General features: G+C 42.8%; 1 protein-coding gene across 2 annotated transcripts; it reads left to right on the top strand.

The window, feature by feature from the left end:
- Positions 1-168: 168 nt before the first annotated feature.
- Cdk5 (Cyclin-dependent kinase 5) lies at positions 169-23195 on the top strand. 2 transcript variants are annotated; one of them, XM_084595191.1, is made up of 12 exons: positions 169-284; positions 387-489; positions 591-679; positions 3162-3229; positions 3995-4112; positions 5479-5574; positions 5854-5928; positions 6016-6112; positions 14986-15055; positions 16482-16542; positions 21221-21301; positions 22925-23195. In XM_084595191.1, the coding sequence occupies exons 2-12, from the start codon at positions 453-455 to the stop codon at positions 23021-23023; spliced, it is 891 nt and encodes a 296-aa protein (XP_084451317.1). In that variant the 5' UTR covers positions 169-284; positions 387-452; the 3' UTR covers positions 23024-23195. The 2 variants fall into 2 exon arrangements, with proteins under 2 accessions (XP_084451317.1, XP_084451316.1); XM_084595190.1 differs by lacking the exon at positions 169-284 and having other exon boundaries at positions 336-489.
- The last annotated feature ends 1517 nt before the right edge of the window (positions 23196-24712 follow it).

Raw genomic sequence — 24712 nt, forward strand, 5'->3', positions numbered from 1 at the left:
CTTCTGGGCAGTTGCCCTCATTCTGCCTAAAAACAAAAAACAACCGAGTTAAAAATTCACGTAGAAGGTTTTACATAACCAGAAATTAAAGTGAAAAGCTATTAATAATTGTTAGAAAGGAACTATAAGCAAAAGTTTTTCACACAGCGCAGCAACAAACAAAGATCCGAAATAGAATGTACCTTAGCGCCATCTCTTGCCGTTAGCTGCTGGTTGCAGGTCGCATTGTTATTGTGGCTATAATTGTAGCATTGTAATCAGCTGTGTAGATTGATGACATTCATGTAAGTATTAACAATTTTCGAAAACGTTCACGCACAGTTAGCATGTTTTTCATTTTCATTTTACGTCTACAAAATATGGCCGCCGCCTTATGATCTTTACAGACGCTCAGCCGGCATAAAGAGTGATTCGAGGAGCGGGTATTATGTCCCTATATTTCAGCCGCTGCCATGCAAAAATACGAGAAACTTGAGAAGATAGGAGAAGGTACGGCGCTCCTATACTTACACACTTTTTTCTGCTCTTTACCTCCAGTGCTTCAACTTTCGAGCTTCTCTCCGACAATCATTTTGCCCTCAATTTTTCAGGTACTTACGGAACCGTGTTCAAGGCTAAAAATAGAGAAACACAAGAGATTGTGGCACTGAAGCGTGTGAGACTTGACGACGACGACGAGGTATATGCTACACTACCGCTCGTGTGCGATTTTCAGAAACTATGTAAAACTTCAATCTTCGCCCTCAGTTCATCTTAAGCGCTGCCCAAATATATATGCATTTATTTAGTTTACACATCATCGCATCCTGGTGCCCTGTGGCTCGCGAAGGGAGACTTCCCTCATCTTCTAGTACCAGTGTATCGTTTCGAACACATGACATAAGGGCCGAACTACGCTCCAATTACATCACAAAACTGTCACAAACCGATCGGCTAACCGCGCTCTTATTGGTCGATTCTCACCGGCGGACTTACTGAGTGGGGTCTGACCGACAGGTTTGTGACAGTTTGTGAGAAGATCCATAATAAAGCTCTCCTATTCAGGCGAATTGTGAACGTCTTGAATTCAGTTGACTGCGGCATATTAATTACAATACATAAAATACAAAGTACGATACTTCTGAGATGAGTACATGTTTTTTTTCTCCTATTTTTCCTACAAGTGCTAAAAAAATTTGACATTAAGTCCCATTATAGAGTGTGCTACTTAAATATTTGGCAGAGAACAGTGACAATCACACTTGAAAAATATGCTGGGCAGCTGCGCTCCAATCACACTTGAAAAATATGCTGGGCAGCTATGCTCCAATCACATTGGAGCGTAGCAGCCCAGCATATTTTTCAAGTGTGATTGTCACTGAGCGTAGCAGCCCAGCATATCTTGCTTGGCAGCAGACACCCTTGAAGCGGCTCTCACTTCATGTAGTTACCAGCTCAAGGGTCATCTAAATGCCCACGTTACTGGGCACATGGTTTACATTAAACTGGTTTTTGTTTCATAGCTATTTTGAGTTGAATGGATGCTGTTTCTTCATTTCTTGGGCTGTACTTTTCAAACTGTACAAGTTAGTTTTAAAGGCGCAATAAAGAAAATTTTGAAGGCATCTTTTAATTACAGGAACTTAGATTAACACGCCTGATTATTCTTATAAACTTCTAATCTTTGCCCTGTGTAGCGGATTGTGCTGTTAAAATCAGATAAAACGTCCCGACAGCAACCTCTTTTTTTAACTAAATGCACAGAGTCGGAGAAGTCACCCAGCGTGCGAAGTTCGTTTCAGGCAATCGTGAGGTGGTTTGATACTCTGTTGGTGATTTAGTAATATGTGGAGTGATCTTGAGAACAGTGCACATGCATCGAGCTTGTTGTTTAGGTGATGTGCTCTCTGAACCACAAATATGTAGTGGTTCTACAAAATGTTTTCACCGTATTAAAAAAAAAAAAAAAGAATAAAGATTACTTTGGATGCCTTCACAAATTAGGAGATTTCCATTTGCCGCCAGAGAGTGATTCAGTCGAGTCTCGTGAAAACAGAGAGTACAGGCATATTTTTACTGCCGTGGGTTTAATTTGTGATTACGCTGTCTGCGAGTACAACGATTTGTTTATGGAAACCCAGAAAACAAAATAAAAGGGAAAACAAAATTCTTCAAAAGACTTCTTAGTGCATTCTTAATATCTTGGCTATAAATCTGGGCATATATTTATTATTGTGGGAAGCGAGATGCACCATGCAGTCTGTCCAACTCATGCCGAATATAACATAAAAAAAAAAATGGGCTAAGAAGCTTGGAATAAAAATATGCAAATTTGTCTTGTTGAACAGAGCTCTTCAGTACTACTAGTTGTAAAACTTACCATAGGCCCATGTATAAAAAAGCGACATTTTTTTTTTTATTGGTTAAAATTCGAGTGTATATACGAGTAGTGGCGGTGCCCGCCACCATTAAAGGAAACTGTGTCTAAATTGCAAACTTTCAAAGTGTTGATGCACAACCACCATGGAAAATAAAATTAGTTGAAGATTTGCACTAGCAAAACTTCTTAAAGATAACGGTCATATAGTTATTTAAGATGGAAAAGAAAAGAGAAAAATACGATTTCTAAAAGGCAGCAGTGACAGTAACAAAAAGCTTCTATTGACCACTTCCAGATGGTGCGACAATTCATAAGCACCCGAAAAATGCACAAAGGGGATTTTCGCAACTGGTATGATCCAAAAGCTCTGTTATTGAATGGTTGCATATGTTGGTTTGTGGCTTGTGTAGTAGTGAAAGAAATATGCAGAGCAATATCATTCATCACTGTGCCATCTTTCTGAGGGGGATACCTACAGATCTGGTTTGTATACACCAGCAACTTCTCGAGCTGAGGTTACAATTGTCAATATTTACTTTCTCTCCCACTCCCTTGTGGTGAACCCAGTGGCCATGTGCTGGCTTGCTTTGTTTGTAGTTTCCTAAAGTAGAGCAGAAATTGTGTGCAGCTAGCTCACTTGGAGATTCCAAATCAGGCAAAGAATGTTTTACATAGCGGCAAAATTATCAACTTTTAAAAAGTGATAAGATGGGAAGTTTGCAAGCAGTGCGATCTATTAGTGGGACACTTCTAAAGGTGTGTGATCTAGACTGCTTTTTTCATCATGATTACCCTTCCTCAGGGTGTTCCAAGCTCTGCGTTGCGGGAGATCTGCCTGTTGAAGGAGTTAAAGCACAAAAACATTGTCAGGTGAGTTCTTGCTTGACTTTTGCAGCTGTTATGTGCCAGTTACGAGGTTCCTGATGAAAGTGTATTCCTTAATGTCTGTGAAGGAATTTGAAATAAAAGTTTTTTCTGTCTTTCTCATGTAAGTGGGCATCCTCACTTGATATACACAAGCTGCCTAGTCGTGTAAAGGAAAATTAATTGAAAGCTTTTACAAGAGTTGTTATTATTTACCATCCATACTTTTATATGGTAGTATTATATATTATATTGTAGTATTTTATATTTTAGTATCTTATATTGCAGAATTGAGACTATCTACTGGCAGGAATTTTTACAAGACATTTTTACATGGCATTACAAGACGAAATTTGCATAGCTTTTGGTTAAAATGTTGAGCTTCGATAGCGTTGTTGTAGTATGTACTGTGTGCCATAGTTTGGCTGTAATGGCATTCAGCACTTGTATGCCTTTTAATGTCAGTACACATTAAAGATCACCAGATAATTTAAATATTCAGGAGCCCTTTACCATGGCACCTCTGTTTCTCTTTCCTCTTTTTCCCCAACTTTTCTTTCTTTGCTGATGACAAGGTACAGGTGTCCACCAAGGCGTGGGTCACTACTGCGCCTTTCATTTCCTTGATACAAATTTCTGACTCTTCTCCTTTTGAGGTCTTCTTTGTTATCGAATCAAAAGGGGAATGATGCAGTGTAGAAATGTAGTGTAAAACTTAAATTTAATGGCACTTGGTGGCATTCTCTCCTTTTCTTCTTTTTTTATTCACAGGTTACATGATGTTCTACATAGTGAGAAAAAACTGACCCTTGTATTTGAGCATTGTGACCAAGATTTGAAGAAGTATTTTGACAGCCTCAATGGTGAAATTGACCTTGAAGTTGTTAAGGTAAGCTGTGCATTACCTAGGTTTTGAAAGGTAAAAAAATAGAAAAGCAGGTGATATCTTTAGCTCTTCTGAGTATAGAAAATGATGGAAAGGCAGAAAGTGTCTGCTAATTTGCTTGAACGCTTTCAGTTAACTTCGTATGTTTCTTGGACCTGAAAGTCATGCATGCTTGAGTTGCTTTTGCATCATTAAACATGGCGGGATGATGACACAATGTGTCTGAAACTGCTTTGCGATATTAATAATCTGCAAAGTGCTGACTTTTGTAAATTTGCTAGTTGCCTTTGCGATTCCACTTTCTCGTATTCATCTGGCTATCTTTACATTGGGCTAGAGGGTTTTAGAACCGGGGAAACAAGGTTAGGGTCCCCCTACTTGTGGGAAATAAGGTGGCTCTTCTAGCATGCTTGCAAGAGCTTCAGGATAGACGGCTGGCTGCATTTGGATTAAGTTGGCCTCTCACTACGCCGTTTCAGCTGAAAACTGGAATGCAGAGCTGTATATGTATCTCATAAATTAAGCTGAATATTCTTTTTTACCCCGGCATAAAAAAAAAAAAGCAGTTATAAATAATAAAGAACTGCATATCATGCAAAGTTTCGTGGTCTTTAGCCACATTTTTATGTCAGCAGTGTCAGATTGTTTGAACATGCCACAGTTTCTGATGTCCTGCCTCAAGGGAAAATGAACAGTGCCTTACTAAGCCTATCAGCTGTCTAAATTTAAAATCAATGTGAAGAGTTTTATCACTTGAATTTGGGGTGTGGTCATTTTGACACACATTGAAAGCTCCTTGCAAAATTCATTTCCAGTGAAAGCTAGCATGCATGAAGTGGCAACACCAATTTTGATAGTAAGGCAAGAGGCCCCTACTTCCGTGGACATTGAAATCTTGCTTGAACATATCCATACTCTGGGGGCTCACTGTTTTAACCGTTTTGAGGTATTTGGCTAGCGTTGCTCATTATTACAAAGATGCAAGGGCCATTATTATTCTACACATGCACTTTGATGCCCCACTATTCTGTTATTCCCCTGTCCACGTAACTGATAGGGTCACCCTATTCTGAAAGTTTACATTTAGGCAGTTGCGCGAATATGTGCACAGCATGGGGGGCCATATTGTGCGCACTGACCTAACCTAACCTGTGTGAGGTTTACACACAGGGTAATCATTTTTATTTGGCGCAAGAAACCACTAATAAATCTGTGTGTGCACTGAAACAACATCTGCAGTAACCAGTGTCTTTATGTCGCAGTGTCACTAGGTGTGCCCCTCTCTTTAGCATCTAGCACGAGGTGACACTCGGTGCGTGGTGCAGAAAAACTAACCAGATTTTTGTTTTGCTGTCTTCCTTTTTTTCAGTCCTTTATGTTCCAGCTACTTCGTGGCCTTGCATTCTGCCACAGCAATAACATATTGCACAGAGATCTGAAGCCGCAAAACTTGCTCATAAACAAGGTATCATACCTTTGGTGCCCTTCTGCATCATAAATACATGTGCTTTGTAAATTGAATGTGTAATTTGAATGTACTAAGCTCGTTGTAAATTCACTTCCTTTTGCTGAAGCCTTCTTAGTGCTTTTCTTTGTTCCTTCTGCATATAAACCCTAAAAGCTTAAGTTCTTCACGTGCATACATCTGCTTCACAAACTTTTTCGCTACTATGGAGCGCAGTCTTGGTGGCTTTGTAAAGTGACCCAGCTTTACTTAAAAGCGTTTGTTGTTTTTTTCGTTCAGAATGGGGAGCTCAAGTTAGCCGACTTTGGTCTGGCAAGGGCATTTGGAATCCCCGTTAGATGCTACTCAGCTGAGGTACGTATATTTTGCTAGTACGCTGTTGCTGCTGTGCTTGTTGAAGTGACATGAGTGTGCCGCTGACAGTGTTTGTTTAACATTCAGGTTGTCACGCTATGGTATCGGCCACCAGATGTTTTGTTCGGTGCAAAGCTGTACACAACCTCCATTGACATGTGGTCTGCTGGCTGCATTTTCGCAGGTTAGTCTATCTCAGCTTTTTTTATGTGCATCCATGTATTTCAGTCCTTTTAAGCGTGACAGGCTTTATAAAGCTACTGTCAGAGCTATGGCAAGGATGAATGAGCCCGGACGGTGTTAGGTTTAGCAGCAGGGCTTGTTGGGCTTAGTGTATGGTTGATAAACAAACTATAACTCAGCAAAGGATGAGGATACAGAAAAGGACACGAACAACGTGAGAGCTCGTGTTGTTCGTCTCCCTTTCTGTGTCGTCGTCCTGTGCTGTGCTATACAGTTTGTTGGGTTTGAAAACTGACACGTTTATTCGTGCTACTTTTGCTGAATACGCTAATCGATGGGTGCCGCCCTGACTGCCACATGAGGGGTAGCGACAGTACCGTTGCATAAAAGTCTTGCAGAGTGAAATGGAAAACGAACATGAACGCTTTCATATATTGCCTGGACACAGGCACCACGTCATTGCTCACTCCTGGACTTCAAAAAATCTGCAATATTTTTTCATTAATTTAATCATTTCTTCATTCTTCATCACATACTCCACTGATGTCCTAAGGCAACTAATATTGTTTTTATTGTGAGCATGGTGCACGAAGTTTCACCTCTTCCACCTGTATATACCCATCATAGTCATCATTCACCGGTGTTCTGAAGATTGCATGCAGAGTTGCAGCTACGGTCCGGAATAAAGACGTTTGTTCGAGCTGTGGCTCACAAGTGGTGAGGTACCCTTATAGTATCCCAAGCCTCTCGCTTTGGACCCATCTACTGTGCCCCCTGGAGCTCTGTTCTGGCCTTCGTTTGCCCTCACAGCTCTCCAGTATGAAGGGCAATGGAACCTGCCCACTGCTGGCATCTGCACCTATTGCTGTGGCTACCCCGGCCTGGATCGTCACCAGCGGCCAGCGTGATCCCCAGTCCTTTACCGGCCTTCGCGGTGACGATATCAATGACTGGTTTGACAATTACACGCGAGTCAATGTGTTCAACAGTTGGGATGACTCCCACAAGCTGGTTAGGGCGTCTGTCTTGGCTTTGGGAGGTGGTTCGTTCGAAGTCCGCCGCGGGACACCCACTGGTAAAAATGGGTACAAGCGTCCCCCGGCCTGGCGCCCAGCTCTCACAGGAGTGTGCGCTTGGAAAAGGCTCTGCAAACCCCGCTGCGCTCCTTCTGGTGCAAAATAGTTTCGAACACTTCAGCCTGCAAATGTGGTTTGAGTTACCGTGTTTCATGGGGTTTAAAACTGAAAATGAGTCGTGTCCTGCACACGCGAGAAAACTCAGAAAAGCCTTGAAGTTGCAAGTGCGAAACACTCTAAGCCAGCGTGTCGAAAGACGTAAAGGTTCACTGTCACTGATGAAGTTCACTTCTCAAAGATCACTGCAGTGCTATGGCAAGCCCGGATTTCCGGCTGTCTGACTTTGCGAGAAAAAAAAAACGTCTGACGTCTTAAAAATGTGGTTTCTAAACTATGAGTAACACATCCCTGACTGGCCAACCTTCACCAAGCAACTGCGCAAAATTTCCAGTACGCCGTTTGGTCGTTCTGAGCTGGTTAAGAAGAAGCTTGCGACCAATCTTCAGCAGCCTGATGATTTCCTACACTTCATACATCGAGGACGTCTTAGCCCTTTGCTGCTTAGTCGATGCTGCTGTGACGGAGTTTGAACATGTTTGTCATATTGTTAAGGGCATTAGAACCGGCGTTTTCAATGCCTTGCTGGCTCAGAACCCCTTCACTATGTTAGACGTTACCACAACCTGCCAACGCCTGTACAAACTTCATTCGTACATCTGAGACACCATCAATGGCGTCCTCGTTGACTTGTGCTCAATTATCAGTGCCATTATATGAGACGAGCTCTCCGGTCAAGCAAGCTCAGTTCCTGGAAGCCCGAACCCCCCCGCCGCCAGCTACACCAGATTTGCGCAGCTTTGTCAGGGATTAACTGGCCGCTTTTGCCTGTACCGTGGCACCAACCACATCTACAACCGCCTGCCGCTCTCCCACCTACGCTGAAATTGCTCTGAAGCCACCTGCCCCAGCCCATTATTCTTGTCCTGCCCCTGTGTGTGGTCATGTGGCTGCCATGGTCACATGCTCTCAACTGCCCTGTTATCGACCATCCTGGCATCCTTCCCGTCCTGGCTGCTGTTACTGTGGAATCCGCAGTCACATTTTCTGTGTCTCCCATTAGCGCCAGCAAGACAATGTGTTTATGCTCCATTCGAGAGTGCCTGCCCGCTCCAGCCTGACGCTTCTACGATGCTGTACCCTGCTTCTTTCCATAGCTTTTCCTCGCCGCTGGATTCCCAGGATGTTTCCCGACCCTCTCATTCTACTCGCCACCGCTCCCCTTCGCTTTTTCGCTGCCTGTCTCCCCTTCGCCCGCTTTCTCAATCCTTCGTTCCTACTGCGAAAAGCTAACAGGCACAGTTTTTGGAAAAAAAGCTGCCTCACAAGTAAAGTATGCAATTTCTCTCGGACGCCTTTCTAACATGCTGACAGTATTGGTCGAAGGAGTATACGTTGAAGCTCTCAACGACACGGCTGCCGCTTATTCCATCATTCATTGCAATTTGTGTTATCGTTTCGCAAAGTGACAATTCTTTACATTGGTCCCCTTCTCCGTGGAGCCAACGGCATCATCACACCCATGGGGCAATGCACAGCGCACATTCTCATCGATGACCAGAGGCATCATATTGAGTCTGTAGTGATCCCCTTCAAGCTTTCATGAACTGATCTTAGGCTTCATTCACATTGCTGATGTTGAGCTCAAACCCGATTCTCCTTCCTTCCCCATGCGTGGGCTCGCTGCCCTTGACTATATTTCAAGACCTGGCAATGAGCACCGCATCATTGTTACCCTAGATTACGCACTTCATGGTGATGTTTTAGTAATGCCAGCACGGCGGTGGACTTCTGACAGCATAGCGCTTGCCTCCTGCCTCACCTGTTTCAACTGCGGTTGCGCAGTTGTCGTGGCGCTAAACACCCGTACCCAGCCTTTATTATTAACAAAAGGAGGGACTGTTAGCTTTCTTTTTGAAGGAGACCCTGTTCCCCTTACCACACTTTCCTGTGCCTCACTAGCACCTGATACACCCTCTCTGAGCTCTCCCTCTGCACTCGCAGTAACCATCAGCACTGACCTAACTTCCGAACAGTTGGCTGCCTTGCTTGCAGTCCTTTTGATGTACAAAGGCTCTTTTGACGTGTGTACCTCAGATTTAGTCTAGACTTGTGCTGCTTCCCATTGCATACAGACTAAGGGCTCAACTATAGTTTGTCGACGTCCGTATTGTGTTCCAACGCTGCATCTGAAGAGAAGGTTGTGGCATACTCTAGCCATTTTCCCACAGCATCTGAGCATAACTACAGCATTACAATGCAAGAATGTCTTGCCATTGTTTGGTCTGTCCAAATATTTCGACCCTCTTTGGACGGACTCTGCCTAAGCATCGTCACAAACCACCATGCGCTCTGCTGGCTGTTACTATTATAGAACTTATCAGGTCGGCTGGGCTGCTGGGATCTATGGAGTATATCTTCACCATCACTTACAAATCCGGCAGAAAACACCTCGACGCTGACACCCTCTCTCATCTCTCGCTGCCTTCTAATTCGAATTTGGCTTCTGCACTCTGCCCTTCACGTCAGCTCAGCCATCTGAAGATCATCTGAATGTTGAACCTATCGATGTATCTCCGCCGGACATCAACACTAACTTCCCAGCCTTGCAGCCGACTCATCCTTACTGCCTTACTGCAGCACAAGTCATCGCTCGCCTCCACGGTTAATCGCCGGCCCCTACAGTTGCTTGATTCGTCAGCTCCGCCTTTTCCGGTTTCAACACGGAATGCTCTACCGCCCTGTTTACCACCCTACTGCTCACCGGTGGGTTCCCGTCCTCTCTTGCTCTCTCGAGACATCATCGAATGTTGGAGGTTTATCAGGACGATGCCACTGTCAATCATTTAGGTCACCACAAGACATACGACCGTATAGAAAGCCGCTACTTTTGGCCCGGGATTTCTACCAGTGTCGCCAAATACATATCATCCTGTGCGTCTTGCCAGTATCGTAAGCAGTCAACCTTTCCTCCTGCTGGCCTCCTGCAACCTCTTCCTTGCCCATCTATGCCTTTCGTTTCTGTCGTCATTGACTTCTATGGCCCCTACCTCTCACACTCGCCAGTCACCATTGGGTTGTAACCACCATTGACCATCTGATGCGGTATGCTGAAACTCTCTTCTTCTTCTTCTTCTGCCGCTTCTGAAGTTGCCAAGTTTTTTCTGCGGGCGATTGTCTTGCGCCATGGTACTCCCTGTATCTTGATTAGCGACCCTGGGAAGACATTTCTTCCCTAAATCTTTTAGGAAGTACTCAGCGCTGCCAACATCGTCCACAAGACATTCTTCAGCTGTCATCCTCAGATCAATGGCCTCATTGAGCGCTTTCACCACACCTTGTCCGACATGATTTCCATGTACATCTCTCCATATCATAAGGACTGAGACGTTTTGCTTTTTGTTACCTATGCATCTATTCTGCCCTTCAACGCAGCACTGGCTACAGCCCTTTCTTCTTAGTTTATGGCTGTCAACTCACAACATTTTTCAACATCACCTTCTTCTCTGCTCCTGCCTCCCCATCTACATCATTGGGCGACCAATTTGCTACACGTATGGCCCATTGTTGACAAATTGCTCGGTGCTACATTGAAGCCGCCTAGAAAGAATGCAAATACCGCTATTACCAGCACCGCTGTACTGCCTCCTTCTCACCCGTTGAGGAAGTTCTCTTCTAGACTCTAGTTCACATTCCTGGGTTGTGCAAGGAGTTTCTCCACTGCTACATTGGGCCTTGCACTGTGCTCCAACAAACATCCCTCATGAACTACCGCGTTGTCCCCTCGCATACCATGGCCGATCGGCGTCGACACTCAGAAAAGGTTATTCACGTCTCGCACATGAAGCCATACGCCCACCGACCCGCTTCCATCTAAACAGTGACCAAGGTGGCTTCCTTGCCGGAGGATTTGTGTGAGCACTGGGCACAAACCTTCATCTCTTCCACTTGTACATGCCCATCATCGTCATCATTCACCGGTGTTCTGGAGATCGTGTGCACAGTTCCAGCAGTGGCCTGGAATAAAGAAGTTAGTTCGAGGGGTGGCTCACAATATATTTATATAAAAGATGTTTAACGCTCTGTAGCAAACACTGAGATTGGTTAAAGAGGGTTCATTGGGTGGTTAATTAGTATCTTGCTGAGCAGGAACTCTTGGTGTGATGGTTAGCGCATCTTATACACATTAAACACTTTCAGTGTCATATACACATTGTATGTGATATGATGTGATATGATGCAAATAAACTTCAATTCAATTCAATTCAATTCAATTATAGTGGCGAAGTGTGTGTTTCAGAAGTGTTGCAAGAAACGTGTCCTGCAGGTTCATGCCAACAATGTAAGGTTGCCTTTGAGTTGCTGGAGCTTAATGGGTACTTGGGGCATATGTGGCTAAGTTTTCTTACCAGCACTGTTAGCTATTGATCATGCTTGTGTTTGCTTTCGGTGATGACCAGTGGCAGATTAACAGATATGGGGACCCGGTTCAAAAAAGTTAAGAGGGCCCCTAAACGTGCGCCTCACCGTTACTAAAGCACATACAGTAATTCTGCCCTCCCCCCACCCCCTCCATTATAACCACCCAATCTTGCCCCGAGTTTGTCATCTTTGAGTCTGGACACATTTTAGAATTTCCTACAGACACATGCCACATTTGCTCGAAGATTCTGCGCACTGTTAGGAATGTTGCCTGAGCATACACTTGCCGTAGAGCACACGACAGACTGGCATCTGGACTGAGCTATTCTAGAAAAAGACAGGATGTACAACATCCTCACTCAAAAATCAGAACGCACATTTGGGATGGATAATTTTCTCAAGTGATTATTTTTTGCTGATTCTGGCCAGCTGCCTGCATGTGAGCACAGACGAAGTAGAGATGGGTCTCGTTCGTAAGCTATTGGCAATTTTTTACTGTAAATACGCTGCCTATCATCTAATAGTTTTGTGAATTTATCCAGCAGCACAAATCGAAGCTAACCTAAGGCAGTGTTTCCACAGATACTGCGATATTATGCTCTATATGTGAACTTAATGTACAGCAAATAATGTTTATAACTTCACGCTCTGTAATAATGCAGGCAACTAAATATTTTAGAAATGGTTGCACCTGTAGGGAGTGACATCACTACTGAAATATCATGAAATTAAAATTTTGACACAGTCAATAATCAGTAATATATATATTCACAATTATACAGATTGTCCACATTAACAAGGACAGCATATTTATATTTTACACATAATTTCCACTTTTAAAACACAAGGACACACTTTCGCGTGTATCACACACCCTTTTCTTCTTTCACTGTACAGAATAAATTTACATTTTACGAAATAACGTCTGCAGCTCGTTCCACCGGGAAGCCGCTGCTGCCGTAGACAGCTGTGGACACATAAGCTCTGTCTTTAAGTTGAAGTGTATTATGGGATAGTGTTGATGGCTGCCGTTTGCCAGCTCCCCATGTGGATCCTCTTTCGCGTACGTGCATATTCCTTTAAAATAGGGTAAACACCTAAGCTGTGCTATCGCGTCTAGTACGAGGTGAAGCTTAAGCGCTCTCATAGTTTCATGTTTACACAATGGAGAATATAAGTTTAAATATTTCACAGGAATGTAATTTTTTTTTTTTTTTCACTCCACTTTTATGCAAGTCAATAAAGCATTTAGTTTTATGTAAGTTCTTTCGAGTCTTAGCTGGGAGAATTTCTTGATGAGATCAACACTGACCAGCCTGAGTATCTCGTGTCTCCCCTCCCGGCAGCGATAAATTGCTGTGACGGCTGTCAGCTATGAGCAGTGAACCTCTAATAATTTATTGCTTTTGTCACAGCTTTCACTGCTTACGCTTAGGTTAATAAAACTGAAAACTGAGCTCGACAGCAGTAATGACGGAGGTCAGTTGGTTTACCAGCTGATACGAGCTGACCCCCAACTGAAAACCAGCTAGAACCTGTTGATTCCACTCAACCGGCAACTGGGACCCATTAACATCTAACTGGTAGGCATCTGGACCCAGTAAATGCCTGTTCAGTACCAGTTTAGTACCAGCTGGGACCAGATGAAACCAACTGACACCAGTTAGAACCAATTAAAACCATTTTGGATGGGTTTTTTTTTCATCTATTTAGGCGAGTACAAAGTTTTGTTCTTTGACTGGTGAAATAAGAGGCTGACTTTAGGATTAAGCATATGATGCAACGAAGAGCTTTTGAAGCATTCGACATTGGAATACATAAGCTTCAGTTTTAATCATGGGAAATAAGGAAGAATGTGATCTGACAATTTTCGGACCAAACGTCAAAATCTGTCATTTTTTTCCACTTCACGAGGGGCCCCTAAGAATGGAGGGCCCGGTTCATTTGAACCCTTTGAACCCTGGGTAATCTGGCCCTAGTGATGACAGACCAGCAGTTTTTGTGGCCGCTGATTAGCTCTGGAGGAGATGCTTGATGCTTGCTGATTTAGCTTTGGCCATCAAGGTGAAAGTTTCTTTGGTGCAGCAACAACCTGTGCATGCATTTTCAGCCGCCTGATATGCAGGTAACAGTTGGAAAAAGTAACCTTGCTGCATAGTGATTATTTCTAATAGCTTGTGCAGTTTCTCCTGCTTTTGTGGTACCGGCAGGTAAGGTTGTTTTACATAGACTATCATTGTTGTTACCTTACCTTACCTTTTTTTGCTTTTGGTCGCACTTGTCCTGAGACTAAACATTGCTGAACTTTAAGGAGGGCATGAGTGTGCATTTTCAAAACACTAAATTGGTTATACCATATTTTCGCGATTCTAAGGCCCCCCCCCTAACTTTACAAAGTAAGTTTTCAAACGAGGCTTGAGTGGTGTGATCGCAAGCGTCTTGTGTTGCTGCATTTTGAAACTACATGACAGCTGGCAGCACAGGACAGCAGAAGCCGGCAGAAAGCGACCTCAGTTAGTCTATCAGTGTGTTGTCACAGGGACCTGGAAAGAACAGCCACTCATCAGATCCCGGCAGGCTTCGCAGGCATCGCGGACTCTCATTGCTTTGTTTGGTAGCAGCTGTTTGGTATCCGTAATGGAAGTCGAAATTAGCTTTAAAAGGGCTGTCACCACTTGAACTTCAAGCACTTTGCAATTGCGTTCGTAGAAGATGTTTGCTAAATAAAATGTTATTTCTCGGGCCCGTCTCCTCAAGATATCGACGGGAAAACAGGTTGAAAGGGAATGGGGGTATTTTAGATTTTTTGAATTCAAGCACTCTCTCTCATAGGGCATAGGGATTGGTAAAAAAAGCAGAGGGTGTTCAGAAACGAGTATATGTGGTAATACACTTGTCAAGCTCATTTTTTTGAAAGAAAATTAACTGCATTATGTAGCCTTCTTAACAAGTGACTTGCTGCAGGCTTTTGTTAAAAATTGGGTAACCTTGCTGTCAAAGGTTTGCTTCAAGAAATTCTTGGATTTGTGTTTTGCTCTCTGTACCAGTGATGGACAGTGATAGGCAGTAGGAGCACGTGCCCCAATTGGTAGCATTAAGGTAATGGAGAGTCTACCACAGTGTATCAGAGATTTGACCGGCCTGAAGTGGTAATTCTGGTATGCTTGTTTTTAAAATCTGATTTTTGTTTTTGTTGTTATGGATAAAGAAATCTGTGACCAGAAATTATTCTTCTGTGCATTCCTCATCACTAATGACTCATTAAATTATTGTTGTTGTTATTCTTACTTTATTTTGTCTTTTTTTTTTTCCTTTACAGAGCTCGCCAATGCTGGAAGACCACTCTTCCCAGGCAGTGATGTTGATGATCAGCTGAAAAGAATATTCAAATATCCTTTGTGGTATGCTGTCTGCCTCAAGTGTCGGCAGCTGATTTGCAAAGAGCTTCTCGTGTTATGACTTGCAGTAACTTTGTGTCGCTTGGGTGCTGTCATAGGCGTTAAAGCTCCTTGCTTGGCGTGATGTATTTTTCTCTCTTGCATTGCCATTTGCCTTGACCTTTTCACTTTTCTTTTGTGCTTTGTTAAGGTGTTAAGGTTTTGTCCTTGGCTGTCCAGTTCTATTTAAAGTAACATAGGTCAAGTTCGCACACAACAAACCACCTGCATATCATTTAACTTTGTGTTACACAAGTCAGTGTCATATTTTTATATTGTGGCTGGTCAACTAAGGTTTTAGAATCTTTGGTGTAGTTGTGTAATTGCTCATTTCAGACTGCTGTGACGATTTTAAAATTTGTAGAGTGCATTCAGAAACATTTGATCTGGTGTTATGCTGTAAGGTAGCTCTTACATAAAATTAATTTTTTAGTGTTCGATGTAGACATGCTACTCTTGCGGTATGAGGGTGTGTTCTTATGGCTTGATTAAAGTGAGATGTCATATTGATGTTGGGTGGTATTTCACATAATATGGTAGATGTACTTGGTTAGTAATGAGTACACGAAACCAAAGTGCTAACGCACCTAATTTGCATTTGGTCTAACAACGCTTTTTCAACTGTCACTTTTCTCTTCAAATTTTTGGAAAGGGAAGCCCTCGGGTTAACAAAAAAAAATGTAATTTTGGATTGCTCTCGATTTCCGGATAATTGCTGTGTGAGGCGCTTCTTGGCCAGCGACACATGGGCTGTTTCAATGTCAACCTAGAGATCTGTGCAAGCAGTTCTTTTTGGCAACAGAACACTTGCACAGCTTCATCTTGTATGCTATGTAAGGCTATGTAAGGGCCACTGCGACTCAGGTATGCGTCACTCATGGTTCTAGATGGTGTGTCATTCTCCTTTGCCTGCTTGCTACATCAGAGGGCATAAAAGCTTCGTTCCTGAAAATACTCACGAGAGCGCTGTAATCCAGGTGTACTACTGTAAAAGCATGATTTTATTCAGTAGTTTCTGGGCTTTCCTTTAAAGTAAGAAGGAAAGAACTGTTTAGTAACTGTCTTGCTGCAAGCAAGTAGATTGGCTGTTAATGAACACATCTTACGGCGTTTCAGATAATTGTGGCATTCTGAGATGAGTAATTACCAATCTGTGATTCATTTTGTTGAATTACGTAGTTAATGGGGTGCTTTGTAAAAAAGCATTATGACTTAAGTAATCTGGATACCAATAAATATATCATTGCACGGTTTCATCCTCATGCAACATTCTGCTGTTTAATTTATTATTAAAATCTTGGTATATGTTAAGAAAAGAACCCGGTATTTATAAGTGCGCTCATGTTAGCCTAAACACGTCTTCCTTAACAAGTTCTACATTGTTGGGAACACCGAGTGAGGACACATGGCCAGGGATGACACAGCTCCCCGACTACAAGGTAAATGCTTATTTTATTGTTATAGGGCTCATGTAAGTGACACATACTTTGGTGCTGCAGAGCAAAAATATCATGGAATTTGTGCTTGCGTTTGTTACAGTCTGTGCTCTCAGCTTCCGCATTGAGTTTGTTCTTTATTTATTTGAGTGGAGGACTTAGGTGCTCTTTATTCGTTCTTTGGAATATCAAGCTCTTACAAACACCATAGATCTTACTGCAAATATTGTAGACTCCTGATAAGATGAACTTGGTAAAGATGAATTCTCGAATAAAGTGAACAATGTAAGACCATTGATTGGTTCCCCCATAGGACTCATTTCAAAGAAAATGCGCTCAAGATGAACTGTTTTGCTCATTCTTTGGGTAAGATGAATTTTCACAGTGATCGGAAACCACAGTGGCTCTGCGTAACGAAATTCATAAGGAATCTGTGTGAAACTATTGAGGAAAGAAAGTATACAACATGCTTCTGTGCAAAAAAAAAGGGGGGCACCCCGACAAGATGGCTTCCGCACATTATCGTGGAAGACTGTTGGGAAGCTGTCTGCGAAGTATGCTTTCTTGCAGAGAAGCTTTCTTGCCGACGCATCAAAGACCGCATTATTGCACCTGCGTTTGCAGAGATCTTCGCATTGTACATCCCGTACGCAGCAGGCAATGCAAGCATCGCCTTTATCAGGCCATCTCTGCAACGCGATAATGCCCATCGCAACATCGTGCCAGTTGAAGATGTGGCCTGTTAGACCCCGGTCACTCCTGGGTCATCATGTCGCTAACACCATTTGTTACACCCCTGACTCGCCTGATTCATCTCACCACTGCCACCAGTTGTTAGATGTGGCTCGAGGCCCCATCGGTAGCATTGGCCTTACGGCTCGGTGGCTCGGCGGAAGGCATCAGCAGTCTCTGCAAAGATGAGGCGTCAACTAACAAAAACAATGTTTAATACAGCATCACATAGGAACGGGCGGAGAAACAGGCCCTGAGAGAAAACTGACACGTTCACAAAGCAGGTGTCTAGCGTCGTCTCTGCGTAGTCTCTTGAAGTCTCTCTCGCAGCAGAAACAGTCGCTGCTTTTTATACGCTGGGTAGTTCAGATGGAAAGGGAGAAGAATTCATGTCAGAGCAAGCTCTACTGACTCAGTCACGGTGGCGCGAAAGAACTTCCTCCACCTCCTGTTAACGGGCGAGGATGACGCTCTCTTTCTCGAGCGCCGGGCTTGGCCAACATTTGCGCGTACATTACGGCACACAACGGGAGGAAGCGTTGGGTCGCAGATTGTATGTTGCTTAAATGGCCGAAATGCTCACTGCTTTGACTCATGCTCTTGCGTCCGCTGCCTTACGCTACGCCCGCGCCGGCTGTCGCTCATGATGGTGACAAATCGTAACAGGCCCCAGAGTTACGAAGACTGCAGTCACTGAGTAGACACACTTCACTTAGACTAAAAAGCACATATCCGCGAAGTGTGCCCAGTCATTAACTGCAGGCTTCATTACACCGAGGCCGCATTTTCATCTGGCACGGCGTTGCAATGGCCGTTACTTGTGGCGCTGTAAAAATGGCCTAATATTGACGCCGCTTGTATTGCCTGCTGCGTATGGGAAGGATAGTGGAGTGCCTGCTTGTGGAGTGGATAACAGCTTTGCTGCAGATAGAGCGAGATAAAAGAGACAATGGCTACGCGGTTGAGCACCTTCCAAGCACTCAGAGCAAGATGGAGAGCAAATAGTCTGAGAAGAAAGAATTAGCCGCCACTCTTAGGCACAATCAGAAAGACCAGACAACGAAGAAAAAAAAAAAAAAAGAGAGACATCTATAGCAATGCCATTTTCAAATAGGGTATGAGAATTGGTTTCATTCTTGCTTAGCTTCAGCTCACTTGGTGCGTAGCTGAGTAAGTGCTCCATTAGCAACTATCCTCTCGATGGACATGTTCTTTATTTACTCTCTTTACGTATTATATATTTAGGTGCACTTATGCTGATGCATCTCTTTAGAAGCACTATAGTTAAGACAGAATTCTGAAAAGACAAGTTCTCCGCATTTTTCAAGTTGGTTCTTAAAGGGAGACTACAGTGCTTTAAAATGAGTTTGCTTGTCTTCTCTTTTTAGTAGATGTTTTCTTCCGCTAGTTTATATACTCATTTTAGTTGTAAGCATATGAGCATATCAGTACTGTTCTTATTGCACATATTGCAGAGCAATCACGGCCAGCTCTTCAAATTGTTTTGCTCTGTCTAATATTTGATTGTAATGCTATTGGAGATAGGAAATGTTTGGGAGATATAGGAAATTGAGGACAAGCATGCTAATTATTAAACTGGTAATACTGTGCATCATGCTGTGCTTAAAATGCCATAATCTTATGCTTTGGCCATTTTTGTAACCTGGCAACTTCAGCTTTACCTTCCTTGTGTTTCATATTTTGGTTATGAATGAAAGATTCAATCAGTGCAGCCTGTTTTTTATATATATATATATATATATATATATATATATATATATATCTGAATGTCATTCCTAATGCATGCTTTTTAGCTTGAATTCCTGTTCTTTGGCAATTTTATAGTATTACATCAGAGTACAGTATTTTGCATTTTTATTGTGGAGGCTTCCAAAATGTTTACCGTCTCAGCCAATGGCTCGTTTGTGGTGAAACTGCGCACAAAGCTTGTGTAATGTGTAACTTTTGTATCGTGCCAAGTTTTACAATGTTACTTACTTTGTTGAGCCGTGCATGATGCAAAAGCTTAATCGTCTATGCCGAGGTCGACGCTCCAAAACCTGCCGACACCATTTTCTCGCTGAAGGGAGGCGGTGGTGCCATTTCTCTGTCAGTCACAACACTGTCACTTTCTCTTTTACACTGTAAATTGGCATACCGCAGCTCTACACTACAGTGAAACAAAGATATGAGAACATCGTTAAAGGATAAAACTCCGTACCATACAATGAAACAAATGATAAAAGCATAGCTCTGACTTAGCGATGTAAACCTCCGGTGCTTTTAGGGGAGCCATGAAAGCAGATGATATCAGCTGAATTGGATAAAGTCACTCGACAAGAAATGAGATCAAGCAATGCCTTTTTATTATTAAACCTTGTTAAATCAGTTTTATCTGACATTTTTCCGCTACATTTGGTGCAAATGTTTGAAGCATTTCAGTTGGAGCAGACAAAACAGTTGAAATGGCATATTCAAAGGGCTCACGCATCTTGCAATGCTTTCCAATGCAGAAAAGAGGTGGTGCCATCGCCTTCCTCTAGTGAGAAAACTGCATTTGTAGGTTTTGGATCAGCGATACCAGCATAGACGATTATGCTTTTGTATCATGCTCAGCTGAACCATGTAAGTATCGTAAAACTTGGCACGATACAAATGTTACCGCAATACTCAATCTCTGTATGCAATTTTACCACAAACGAGCATCGGTTGAAGGGGGAAAATTTTTAAAGTCTTCACGAAAAGAATGCAAAATACTGTATATGTCTTGAACATTCATCATTAATTTTTAAGTAGCAGGTGCTGGGCAGCATGCTCTCGTGTTATCGTTTTTTTTTTTTTTTCTCATCTTGTACTCATGTTAAAGATCATGTTTATTTTGTCGTGAATTTGAAACTCTATTACTGCTTAGCTTTTTATACGTATTGCTTACCCTTAATCTTAGGGGAACCGAGAATTAAAAAGTGCTTACATCCACAGAAAATTTTTCGATGAAGGCGGAATGCAAAAGAAGCCCATGTATTATATTATGTCAGTGCACATTAAAAGGTCCGCGGTAATTTAAATTAATTTGGGGCCTCTATTATGGCATCCGTCATAGCCTGAGTCGCTTTGGGGCATTGAACACTACAAAGCACATAACTTTCTTTTTTCTTTTTTTTTTTTTTTTGCAATGACTTTAAGGGCCCCATTCTCCAAAAAGTCTGCATCTATGTTGGTGTTGTGAGTGAGAAGTTATGGCTTGGTCAGAGTGGGGCTTTATACCAATATCAAATGGTCTTTCACATAATACAGTAGCTGACGATTGTATGCTGAGAGTATGTTTTGAAACTGTAGATGCAGAAATTGAGGGATTAAAAGATTAAACGAGTAGTAGAATGTATGTACATGAACGAAGGTCCGCAAGGAGCTCCCATACACGGGAGCCATTAACACTGTCACGTCATACCCTTGAAGGCAGAGCTTAACTGTCCCTTTAACATTTGCTCGCTGCGAAAGATCATTGCAAACATTTGGGGTGCTGCCTAGAGTTAGTTGTGTGGTGCTTGTGGTATTCTTGCAACAGATTGTAATGCTGAACCAGCTCTTCTGAAGATGCAAATTTGAATTGTGCATTTGTTTCTCCTAGTCATTAATGTTTGCTGTCACTATATTTGACATGGTGGCCTGGTGTGGAGTTTCACTTTTCTTCCAGTGCCATGTATGGTGGATTTACGTTTAATTGAACTCGATTCTCACTTCAGTTTGTACAAAGTGACACTTTGGTTCCATCAGCAACAAGAGCATTGGAAAAGCACCTCTTAATTTTAATTCCACATACATTTGCCACATTTTGCAGTTCTTCCTTTGGTTTGACTTACTGGAAGTTGAGCGTTTAGTGCAGAGACTGTAGTGCACTGCTCTCCATTTGGCTACGTGCCAATCCTTTCTTTAATTTTCTCATTCGCAGTCTTTTCCCCTGTACCATCCAACAACCAGCTTCGCTCAGGTGGTACCGAAGTTGAGCTGCAGAGGACGAGACCTGCTGCAGGTTTGTGTCAAATGAGTGGTGAAGCCGTTGTTCCCCCCCCCTTTATATAGAGCAAATGCTTGTTCATGTGCGTCTCAATAAGTGACAGTTGACTTTCCCTTCTACTTCCGGGCTGCTCTTTAGAATTAATTGAAAGGGTAGATTATCTTTGTGTAGCCTGCACACCTTCTGCAATACACATACATACCAGTATTTGTGTCTATGCATGCAGAGGTTTCATATTTGTTGGACTGCTACATCTATAACGTAACAGGATCATGGCACAGTTGGTACAGAAGACGGGTCAGGAGTGAGCAAATAAAATATCACCTCGAGCTTATTTTCTGGCAGTGTAATACCACCTTTAATTTCTACACTGTGCAATGAGACGAAGGTTCGAAGATTCCACAGCGGGGCCTCTTGACTGTCTCGGAAGAATGTGGCGTGCAATGTTTTCCCCGATGTCTGCTATAATAATTTTGTTTCTTAGTAGCGCATGCGTAATTGCTGATGGGGTCAGAGTTATAATGGGAAGTCCACTGTTGCCTGCACTATGATGGTCTAGGATGTGCCCGAAACCTGATTTGTTGGGCACGGTTTGGAAAGTGGGTGACCTGGGTGGGAAGAACATGGGTGAACGAAAGAACAATATGTGAAGCCTATTCTGCCCAGTTTGGTTGGGCTTTGGAAGCCATCGGAAAAATGCATATTCCACGTACAGCGCGGTGTAACTACCGTATTTACTCATATAATGAACCCACCCTCCACTTCTGCCGCTGGGAATTTAAAAAAAGTGTTATTCGTGTGCGCGTCCCTCGATTTCACGCTATCGCAGTCCACAGCGCATCCCTTGGCAACGTGCCAAAATGCTGTGCAGTGATACCATCCCATTGTATTTATCTTTTGACATTAGCTCTAGCAGTGGGGGTAGGAGGGGGGGTGGGGGTGAACTTGGCATTGTGCCAGTGGCCTTGTCAAAGTGTCCGAGGGTTTTCAGTATGTTCGCTTTATCACGCCATGATTGGTGTGGTTGCCGTCTACTGCCACAAAAGCATTGGAACGCATGATAGCAGCAAGCGCCTTTTAAAGTAAACCATGCTAAAAGCCAGTGTCATGATTGTTGTGGCTGACCGCATGCTTTCGGTGATGATTGATGGGTGCAAAGAAGAACGACCCTACCCCCCGCCAGATAAAAAAAAAAAGTCTCAAGTTTTTTCGCCTAATGAACCCGTCCCTTCAAGCTGATGTCAGTTTTTCATGAAAAAAAGCGGGCTCATTACTTGAGTAAATGCGTATATCTCACTCACGTGTTCACTGCTCCACGGTGCATCGAAATTGTGATGTCTGCATACACTTTATAGAGAGTGTGGCATAAAGCATTTGTTAACATTCTCGTATAGGGAGGTGTTTGAAATCTTAAGCTTATGATGCAGCCATCTAGTTTTTGCTGAATGCAGATGAGCTTATTAGTGGAGTAATTTACTTGAATATAAGCCTGCCGTAACCTGGGCTAGACTTTTCATGGTTTCTTTGAATGGAAGGGCTGCAATATTTGCTTTCCTTCATTTTTTTTTTTTCACGAAGTGACACAGTTTGTTAAACATGTTCTGCAGTATTTGCCTTTTTTTGCCATTTCAATTTCAGAAACTTCTGGTCTGCAATCCAGTCATGAGGGTGTCAGCAGACGAGGCTATGCAGCATCCATACTTCAGCGATCTGCCGAGTTCCATTAGGAATGGTTGATCTGTTGCCAGGACCTTTTGGTGTACATCATGGCAACTAGCCGGAGTCATTGTTTTTCACCCTTATTATTTTTTGTCATTTCATTGGATTTGAGTGGTGTATATATATTTGTGTGTGCTGAACGTTGTAGGCCCCCATTTTAACGCTCTTGTTTACACTTTGTTTTTTGTTTTTCTCAGAGGGCTCTTTTTCTCACAGGTTTGAGGGTTATCATAGTGTTGCAGGATAGTGTCGAAATATAGTGTACCTGATAAGCGATCAGAATTTGTTTAAAAAAGTTAATATCAGGCAGTTGTGCTCGAGGTGCATTAACGAGTGGTGCATACATAATACTTACAAAATATCTTTAATGAAATTTGGTTTTGTTGTTGCAATGAATATTAAAATGGCTTTATGTCGCTTCTGCTCTGCTCCTAAAGGGGCACCAATGGGATGCAGTAATCAGCCTTCTCCATGTGTTGTCATTAGTCCGGCAACAAAGGGCACATTTGTTAATGACAGAATTGGATTTCAAATTCTTTCTGCCAGCCCCGCCGCGGTGGTGCAGTGGTGAGGGCACTCGGCTTGCGTGCCTAAAGATTCTGGATAGAATCCCGGCCGTAGCGGCCGCTTTTCGATGGGGGTGAAAAACTAGGCGCCCGTACGCTGTGCGATGCCAGTGCACGTTAAAGAACCCCAGATGGTGAAAAATTTCCAAAGCCTTCGACTACGGCGCCTGTCATAGCCCAAGTTGCTTTGGGATGTTAAACATGATGAACCAAATTCTTTCTCTGAGTCTTTGACTGGAACTCGCTCCGTCATTACTATGAAGGACCAGTTGCCACCATTTGGAATTGACTGGCGGTACAGCATTACCTCTAGGAATCTGTGCCCGAATATTAGCGCCTATGCACACATTTTATTTCCGAAACTGGCCGCTGGTGATGTTACTCAAATTCTCTCTCTCTGCTTTTTTTTTTTCTCTTTTCTAGCTTATAAGACATCTATTTTCGATGGAAGTGGTCTTCCTGAGATTAAAGATGTGAACAGGCGAGCTTTAATTTGTCCTCAATGTCTTTTTGGTGAGGTCTCATGTGTGTAGTATTGATGAATGCAATTGTGACGAAGGATGTTCAGTTGCTTGAACAGGCGAGCTTTAATTTGTCCTCGATGTTTTTTTGGTGAGGTCTCATGTGTGTAGTATTGATGAATGCAAGTGTGACGAAGGATGTTCAGTTGCTGCAGGCACATTTCAGCTGTGAAGGCCGTCTGTGTGCACATCATTTGTGATGATCACATGTTGCCAAGCTTTTGATTTTAATGGCGTAATAAATCACGTGTGAAAAATATGACTGAACAAAATATTTATTGCGAGTTGATTATTGGAAGGCATCGGTCTGAAAATGGAACTATTGTTTTTTGTGTTATGTCGTGACTTGTTTGTTGTGTGGTACCAGCCCTACAAGACGCATTGTGTTTTGTGATTGCTGGCTCAAAGAAGAGTGGGATGGTTTAATTTTAAGAATCAGCCAAGGCTCTCTTGTTCAGGTGGAATGGTTTTTACATGTTTATATGGCTGCAATACTAAAAAGGAATAAATAAAGCCATTGCTTGACAACTGAAATGCATTGATGCAATGACTGGGTGTGCAACAATGTGAATACAAATCAAGTAGCTTCTTATCGGCTAGCATCTTTGTGTTCTTATATA

Source organism: Amblyomma maculatum, chromosome 2, assembly GCF_055883805.1.
Source record: "Amblyomma maculatum isolate TAMU_Amacu chromosome 2, ASM5588380v1, whole genome shotgun sequence".
NCBI lineage: Eukaryota > Metazoa > Arthropoda > Arachnida > Ixodida > Ixodidae > Amblyomma > Amblyomma maculatum.

What these genes read in the sequence shown, in the direction of transcription:
- Cdk5 (XM_084595191.1), top strand. Translation starts at nt 453, where the DNA reads ATGCAAAAATACGAGAAACTTGAGAAGATAGGAGAAG. An exon ending in AAAACTTGCTCATAAACAAG is followed by an intron (nt 5,575 to 5,853) that starts GTATCATACCTT and finishes TTTTTCGTTCAG; the next exon opens with AATGGGGAGCTCAAGTTAGC. An exon ending in TTAGATGCTACTCAGCTGAG is followed by an intron (nt 5,929 to 6,015) that starts GTACGTATATTT and finishes TTTAACATTCAG; the next exon opens with GTTGTCACGCTATGGTATCG.